This window comes from Mugil cephalus, chromosome 1 (genome assembly GCF_022458985.1).
Source record: "Mugil cephalus isolate CIBA_MC_2020 chromosome 1, CIBA_Mcephalus_1.1, whole genome shotgun sequence".
Taxonomy (NCBI): Eukaryota; Metazoa; Chordata; class Actinopteri; order Mugiliformes; family Mugilidae; genus Mugil; species Mugil cephalus.
Genome location: NC_061770.1, coordinates 5,947,410 through 5,956,119, shown reverse-complemented (window position 1 = coordinate 5,956,119; position 8,710 = coordinate 5,947,410). Strand labels below are relative to the sequence as shown.

The following is an 8,710-nucleotide window of genomic DNA, read 5'->3' as shown; positions in this document are numbered from 1 at the left end:
GCATCTCTACTCTCCTATCAGAGTGTACTTGAGCTCTCCTTCTGCTCTCTCCACACTGCCCCCCCCCCCAACCACCCCCACATTTCTGGACCCATCCCAGCTAAAGGGATTAATGGCCTTCTGAAGGAATATCACGGGGAATCAAAGCCTATTGCTCGAGTAAATTAATTTTACAGCTGCCACGTCGATGCTATCCACCTTCAGCTGGGACGCAATCAGTCCTTATGATAACGGTCGCAGGACAAAGAGACGCCTCTGTGTACGAATTCTTTGCCTGTCTGGAGGTATTTACCCATTTCAGAGCAGGGCTGAAATAACAGTGAATGCTCTAGAAAAGAAATGGCAGCGGCACAGACTCTGCACTGCCATCCTGTGGTGAAACGGGGAACAACTCTGAAAGGCTGTCGAGCAATGGCATTAATGTGATTTTTCAAAACCTGAATAAATTGGAATATGTGAGTGTCAAAATCTGGGATGTAGCTAGTGCTTTTTATTTATTTTAACAATTAACCAATCAAATCAAACCTGATAAATCTAATAATAATCATGTTTCTAATAATAATCAATAATCCCGATAGCTTCTTGTGATATGTTTCTCTCTTCTTCGTGCTCCATGGAGTTCAGTGGGGTTTAGGACACATCACTGCGAAGGACAATGACAGAAAGCACTCGTTTGTCTTCTTTGGTCCTCTGGTAATTTTGCAAAGCTTTCAGGTGTGTTTGATGTCATTATCCTGCTGCAGCAATCACTCTCTATAGACATACAAACCAGACAACAGTTTGTCTGTGAACAGTGCAGTGCTGATTCTCCTGAGCTGATTCGATGCAGGTTCTTGAGTCTTCCAGCAGCACCCTCCTCCTGAGGTTGGCCTGTCTGTTAATGCAACTGGTCTCTCATTAGTAAATAACTGGACTGTTGCTGATAGGGATCTCATGCTATTTATTTGTTAAACCCTGTATTTGTGATGAAGCTGTTTCTCCATTTCTCAGTGATTTGCTCGGTGCACCGACTTCCTGATGGTACTTTCGTAACTTCTGATCCAGTTTCCACAAAATGTTCCCTTAGACCTCAAGTTTAATCACGATTTGATGCTCAGAAAGCCCCTCTGTGTTTAAAATGATAATCGGACTTCCTTCTCCGCGTGTTGCCATGTTTCCCACCATCACAATGATACATCAGCAGCAGCAGGTTCATTTAGTAGAACGACTCTCTGATGACTCATGAAGCAGCGAAAATCTGATTCTTTGTAAAGTTAACAAGATCGTTGCTATTAATATGATCAGTTTTCGGCCGAGACACGGAGTAGAATTTGAAGTCAGAAATTCTTTCATTTATTTTTTTAATCCTCAAGTGTTCTGATCATTTCAAAGGTTAACATGAAAATACGAAGGAAGACCTCTCTCATTTCTGGACACTAATAACGACTCAGGGAAAAACGGTTTCCAATTTGAGGTTTTATTATTTGGAAAATTAAGTCTCAAAAATTCAAGATACATTTGAATAACAAGTGCACACAAATTCAAAGTGAGGTGTAATATATGGCATAATAATGCTTAAGATCTGCCAAATGTTTTCTTTACACCAACAAGAACCAGCAGCAGGAAATTCATCCATCAGTAAAGTCGACAGGCTCAAGTAAGACATAGCATTACATTTTGTTAGTCCTTTAAGTTAAACGTAATTAAAAAGAGAAACAAATATCTTAAAAACAGAATTAATGCGCAATTATTTAACGGCAGATATCGAAGCTATGACATAATGTCATCAAACTTAACTTAAATAGGTCCTGAAAATATTTAACAAGTATATTTTACAAAGCATTTAACACTGATGAACAAAAAGAGCTGATGGCAAATGAGAACACAAAAAGAAAACACCATTTTCAAAATGAAGAATTGCAACCAAAAACACACAATCAATACTGTTAAAACTAAATTAACCAAGCGAAAAGCAGTTGTGGCCAAATTTACTCAATTATTCCAAATCAAAGCGCACTTATTTATGTTTTACATGTTTGTCATTTCTTCCAGTTACACAGGATACGTACCTGAATCCACTTTTCTACACCGAGTGACACAGAAGAACATGATAAAATACAGGGAGTGTGGATCGCTGAAGCTTTCTAGGAGTCTGCGTGTGATTTCTAAACTAGAGGGGGAACTACATGGTAAACCCACTGAAAATCATTTCTGTCAACTATGGTATCTAAATATTATGTACAAGAACGAAGCTGCAGTCTGTTGGGATCGCTGAAAGTTACAAGTTAGTTGGCTCAGTTACAGTTCATAAATATTTGAACCCGAATGACTAGCAACTACGCTATCTAAAACCTACTCTCACTTCCTTATCCATAATCGCGGCATTTGTGGCATCAGAGAGAGAGAGAGAAAAAAAAACACTAACATACATTTCAAAAACAACTTTACACCACATGTCCAGTATGTGCCTTCTTCTAACTCCTCTCATCACATCACACTGGACATGTGTGGGTACACATCACTGACAGCACTGAGTATATTAAGTGGTGGCACTACATTAGAGACAAGAGGAAAATTTCAAGGTGCATACACGTTATTTGTTGGACACCGCACAGTCGTTTGCTTGGTGTGTGGAATGAACTCGACAAAGAGAGGCTGTTGGTCTGTGCAGGCGTGGGACACATGCAGAGATGTCTCATCACTTCTTACATAGCTGGCTGCAATCGGGAAACCTGGAACTCAACTCGAGGCTGGGTCGCGATACCAACAAGTCACACTTCTCAGTATTACAAGTCATCCTTTCATACATGAGTATCCAGCTCTGGCATTCGTCTCTGAACAGGTTGTTGTTGTTTCTCAGTCTCAGGTGAAGGTGTGCGTGTTTTTGTTTTTTTTCAGTGTTATATCAGGTGCTGTGTGCGCTCGTCCATTCTGTGTGGTTGTGACTCTGTATTTATATGCCTGAGTGTATGCCTCTAGATGTGCATGATTCTGTGTGTACCAGTGTGTCTGAAATGACCTCGGCTGCATGCCACGGACTATAGGAAAGCACTTGGGTTGGCTCGTGGATCCTTCTGGTTTCTGTAGCGAACAGCCAGCCACACTCCCAGGATCTGTGAGTGAAGGACATTAGAGGCCATGAAAACATATCCTCCTAACCAGCGTTACTCCATGGATGATGATCCTGCATGAACTCACTGACATCTGCCATTTTTGACCATTTCACACATGTAATGTCTAAAGACGGACACCGGATCTCTGCCAGAATAAATGACTCTGAACAAAGCAGATACGTGGACAGACAACTAGCAGGCAGCAAAAGTTATTTGTTAACAAACTGAGAAGCACACACAATGCTCAGTGAGCTCAACCAGTCTAGATTTTGGCAGCTCGACATACCCAGGTTGTTAAGCAGTAATGGGTTCACTTTTGTACACTGAGTAGTTGCCCCGGCTTCTGCAGAAAGTCTACAGCGGATGTACCGTGAGGGGTATTTTTTAAAACAAATACAATATTATTTACAAATTGGAATTTTATTTGCATTTTAAAATGTATATGCTTAATATTTGAAGTCAAAAGGTCAATGCAGCCTTTTGGGTTCACCGTTGGGCTTTAATTTAAATTAAATCATAAACTGTGCTTTCACAAGCTGTGGAAGAGAAACTGGTCAATGTTACTTATGTGACGAGAGCAGCGCAAATGTTCTCAGCTGTAGGGAATAAATTTAACTTAAAATCCTGAGGCCAACTGTTGTCTGGTTACTGAATTCCACTCGATGAAGAAACTTGCCTACAGAACATCAGAAATAATGGTGTGCTCAGATGCCTTCATTAGAAAGGTAATATACGCAACAGCCTTTGGAGAAAAGTTTGACATTCTTCTTTAAAAATGACCAAAACTGTTCTATTTATTTTGGTTGTAGCTTTTAAACAACTAAAAGACAGAGAGAGTGTGTTCCTACATAAATAATGTAGGCGATCGTATCAGGTCAGTTTTAGACAGGAAGCTGGATGTTGGTGCTTTGTAAATGAAAGACACACTGGCTCAGCCTGCTACACTTACAACAGAGATGGTCTGACATCAAATACTATCAGCAGTTTATCATTATTACCTTAACTCCTCAAGTGTGCAGCTACTATAGACGCACGTAATGGAAGAACGGTCTGTCTTCACGGTTTCAACCAAGACACGTTATGTTGCAGTTAATTAAAAATATCAATTAGATACATTACATATCATATCTTCCAGTCTAGGTAACTGATAAAACTGGGCACTGAGCAGGAAATCAAACTATCCACCAATCTGAAGTCACCTGACTTTTTTGTGAACCGTTTCTTCACACCTCCGACTGACTAAACATAACCGCCAGTCTAGATACGGGTGTTCAGGACATTCACTGTTTGTGTTTGGAGATCAGATGTTTACCTCTGTGAAGCTGAAAAAGAGTCCGACGCCCCCGAGGATCTTCAGAGCCTCTGTTGCATGATTCAGCATCTTAAACCCGCAGGTCACACAAGAACCGGTCTTTTTGCATGGCTGGAGTGAAAGACACAAAAAAAGAAGTGTTCAGCCTTCAGTAGGATGAGTCAGTGGTTTGTCAGATAAGTCAGTAATCGCTCCTAACTCTATTCTGAGAATAACATGAAGCAACCAACTTTTACTTTCCGTGGTTTAAGTAAATTCCTATTCCAGTATTGCAAAATACTTTGCAATGTTTACAAGTGTGCAAGCACAGTTAAAGTGTGCATTTGAACTGTGTTTTTCTTCACTGGTGCACACAACTAAAAAGGTTTGATATTTAAGACTCACAGCGAGGCAGTCCTGCAAATCGTCAATAAACATCTGGGTGTCGGTGCCATTGAGCAGTCCACAGCAGTCCAGCTGAGTCTCCAGGTCTATCTTGGTGTTGTTATGCAACATCTTCCAGGTAGAGTTGAGAAGCCCTTCCTGAGAAAAAGATGCGAAAAGAATTTATTTACAGGCACAAACATACGTGTTGAAGTGTTTAAATACGCAGCATTTTAGCTCACCTGCTGGCCACGGTTCATCGCCAAACAGGAACATGACACTCCAAATTGGAAGAGGAAAACAATGAACAGAATCACCATGTACTGAGAGAAAGAAGTCAAAGAAACAACGACAAATACACATATTTTCTACGTCAGGACGCAGCTACAAATCAGACATCTGATCCTACAGCCTAGATTCACATTATTCCTATCCACTTCACATAAAGTGACGCTCACAATCGTCAATATTCAACTCTTGGAAAACATGCCCACTTCCTCTAATACAAAAACATTTCCCGTTAATAAAACTGTTGTAAAAAAATAGCGGAGCGAGAAAAAAAGACCCGCATCACTTATAAATGAAGTCATTATGAATAATTTTATCTTGGCAGAGATCTTAGATGTTTCAATGTCTCTTTAAAGACAGACGGGGTAGAAACTACACGTCTGCACAGTAACTGCTCTGTACTGTTTGCACTGATAAGACATCAGCCAGATATCTGCAGACAACTGGCTAGCCAGCATTAGTTAATAAATCTATCTCGTACACTGCTACAGTCAGTTGTTCCAAGATAGCCAGAGTCTGGTTATCCACCCTGAGCCACAACAGTCATATTAGCTGTAGAGAGTCCTTCATAGTTTACAGAACAGACACACTGGAGCTTAGACTTTCACATGTTTTCTGCGAAAGGATACAAAGAACAGCATGACTTGGTGGTGGTGTATTGCTCCGATGAGTCCAACGATGGCGATGAGCAGCAGGAAGAAACCCACTGCGATGACCCCTCCGATGATGTGGATGCTCGACACCAAGCCGAACCCCTTCCCCCATGCTGCTACGGCAATCAGCAGCAGGCCAACCAGCTGAAGGGAGCAGAGGGAGGGAAGTTAACTGGAGTCAGCTGAGACCGTGTGTGTCAGACGGATCAGGGCTCATCACACAGTCACAGTATGCAGTTAAATTACCACAAACAACACTCATCCTGTTAACACTAGTGCTGTCTCCAGTGTGCGACAAAGAAGGCTAACTACCCTGTACATTGGTTGTCTAAAAAATGTGTGATAATAGTGGAACTGCAAGTGCTAAGGGAATATTTTCTTTGTCCAAGCCCAGTCTGAAAATAGTCACTTTACTATATCACAACGTCACTAACACAACTAAAGCTCAAGTAGGAATTGTCTTCACACCTGTCCTGTTTCACCTCTGCCTGTTATGATTATATGCCAGCACATGCAGTTTCACAATGGTGACAGTTGCAGTGACTCAGCTGCCAACAACACGAGTGGGTGCATGTTCCAAAGTCTTCTGGCAGGGCGGGTCCGTTTCACGCACGTCCTTCAAGACCGAGACGACTGGGGCAACGAGCTCCCTGAAGTACTTTGCACAGGTTTGTTTGTGGGCACTGCACAAACAGCAGGCTTAAGGGGAATCAGGAGGAAAAAGCTACAGGGTGTCAAGTAAATGCTAACTAAGTCAAACTAAAACAACACTTACATGAAACCCACCTTTGTGACTTCAAGGTAACTAAACCCCTATGTGCATATACAGCAATAAGAATGTAAGGGCTGCAAAAAATAATAATTTACATTATGCATTAGGATCACCATTCGACATTTAAATATATATTTATTAAACAAAACAAACACGACCACTGTGATTAACCTACGCTTTTATTCAAATTTAACCAACAGTGCAAAACTCAATATACTGTTTGTAAATAATACCAGATAATTTAGTTGTGTTTTAATGATGGAGACCTGAAAGGTTAGTTGAGCTCTTTTGGCAACAAAAAAATGAACACACAGCAGAAATGGGGCAAGAGACACTATCCATCATCAACAGGGGAAACGATGCTAACAGGGTATGCAATATAAGCAACACTGATCACGCAATGAGTGGCACCAGAAACAACAGCCTAGCAATACATATAACCACAGAGTTTCTGCAGTGTTGACTAAATTCCCCTCAACAGACAATGTGAAAGCTTGATGGGAAACCTGAAGGAATGTTATAGTCTGACATAATAGCCAGTTATTTCACAGAGGCATATAACTGTGGTAAGTAACTATATGAGGGTCTATTTAATGATAGAGGTATTTTCGATCCTGTATTATATAAAGTACTTCTGAAAACATGATCCATGTCGGCGAAATCTAAAAAGAGATTTACAGATTGCTTTTTTAAGTGCTTTTCCTTGTACCACTGAGCAAAGTGACCGGAGTCAAGTTCCTCGTATGTGCACACACACTAGGCCAATAAAGCTGATTCCGAGAAAACAAACAGATATTTGTAATATTTCACCACAAACCTGATTATTTTTAGACCTGATCCGCTTGCTATTTTGTGGCATCAGTGAGTTTATGTTGACTGAGCTGAGGACAACGTGTTGACTATTAAAGCTCACATGACACATGCCACAGAGACACACACATGAGCCGGGTCGATCTGGCTGTGACACACCGGAGCGACTGATAACAGGAATGAGATAACCCATCAGTTTAACACTGTAGGTCAGCCGGCCTCACAGCTAACACCAGCCTCTATACGCATAATGGCGACAGCTAACAGGATAGCTAAAAGGCTAGGAGCAGCTACTAATTTCTACATTTCCATCTAGTTAGCAACGCCACTGAGGTTAAGCTTCTAACAAGCGAGTATCTGAATATGATACATACCAATAATCCTTTGATGGTCGAGGCCAGAGACGCGTGAAGCAAAGAGTTAGATCATCAGGATGTAGCTAAATTACCAGCTAGCTGTTCGACACCATAACGCCTCTTCATTCTGAGGCTAGTTAGCATTAGGCTAGCTAAAACTTAGCACCCGCTGTGTACACTCACCATGTAAACCACATTCAGGGAACAAAGCGCATTTTTGGAGCAGGTGAAACCGCCGCAGACCATGTTCGAAGAACCTCTATCGGCCAAGTCCGGGAAACGAGTAGGAGTGAAAAATAAATCCCTGTTGAGTGTCTCTGAAAGCAGCGGTGATGACGTCTCTCACACCAACAGCAGCGAGGGGGCGTGGCCGATAGCGTTTGCACCACGCCTGACGTCACCGTGCTAATCACGTGATCATTGGCCCCTTTAGAGATGTCTGGTGTTGGCCTTTATCCATTATGCAGTCATTATCATTATGCATCCAGTAACAATTAATCTTTTTTGTTTTGTTTTGTTTGTTGCTGTTATTCGAGTTCATTATGAAGAACAATACTTGTTCCTACTCTGTATGTATACATCCTCAAGCCACACATGCTTATCATAACCTACCAACAACCAATATATTCATATAATGTTAGACTTAAATAGACTTTAGTGACCCACAAGGGAAATTACTAGGCCACTGTTGTTTAGTTGCACATAAAAGAAACACTCTTAAAAACATGAGTCATATAATAATGATATATATTAAAATAACAATAAAATATAAGCATTATCTAGTAAAATAAAATGGAAAATACTTTATTGACTATTTTAATGTTATTATATATTACTATATTGTTACATGATATTATGGATATCCCCATTAACATCATATCCATTACTTCATGACTATCATTAGGATTAACATTAAAATCCACTAAATACCAAATAAACAATTACATTCTTTCTCTTTGTTTCCCTTTCTTTAATGTGTTTACTTATTTATTTACCTGTTTCTTTTAGCTCTCCTTTACTCCTTTGCATACATTTGTATTTTGTAGATGTTCTGTAGAAATTTC

The 8,710-nt window shown here is 40.5% G+C and overlaps 1 protein-coding gene across 1 annotated transcript; it reads right to left on the bottom strand.

The window, feature by feature from the left end:
• Positions 1–1,435: 1,435 nt before the first annotated feature.
• tspan31 (tetraspanin 31) lies at positions 1,436–8,019 on the bottom strand. Its single transcript, XM_047602419.1, has 6 exons — positions 7,830–8,019; positions 5,685–5,852; positions 5,010–5,090; positions 4,789–4,926; positions 4,405–4,515; positions 1,436–3,092 (listed from the first exon to the last, which is right to left on the bottom strand). Exons 1-6 carry the CDS (start codon positions 7,890–7,892, stop codon positions 3,018–3,020), a joined length of 636 nt encoding a protein of 211 aa, XP_047458375.1. The 5' UTR covers positions 7,893–8,019; the 3' UTR covers positions 1,436–3,017.
• Between the last annotated feature and the right edge of the window lie 691 nt (positions 8,020–8,710).

Coding starts and splice junctions, on each gene's coding strand:
- tspan31 (XM_047602419.1), bottom strand. CDS start 7,892: ATGGTCTGCGGCGGTTTCACCTGCTCCAAAAATGCGCTTTGTTCCCTG. Junction 4,927..5,009: donor CGATGAACCGTGGCCAGCAG/GTGAGCTAAAAT, acceptor TCTTTTTCTCAG/GAAGGGCTTCTCAACTCTAC. Junction 3,093..4,404: donor TCTTTTTCAGCTTCACAGAG/GTAAACATCTGA, acceptor CTTCACTCACAG/ATCCTGGGAGTGTGGCTGGC.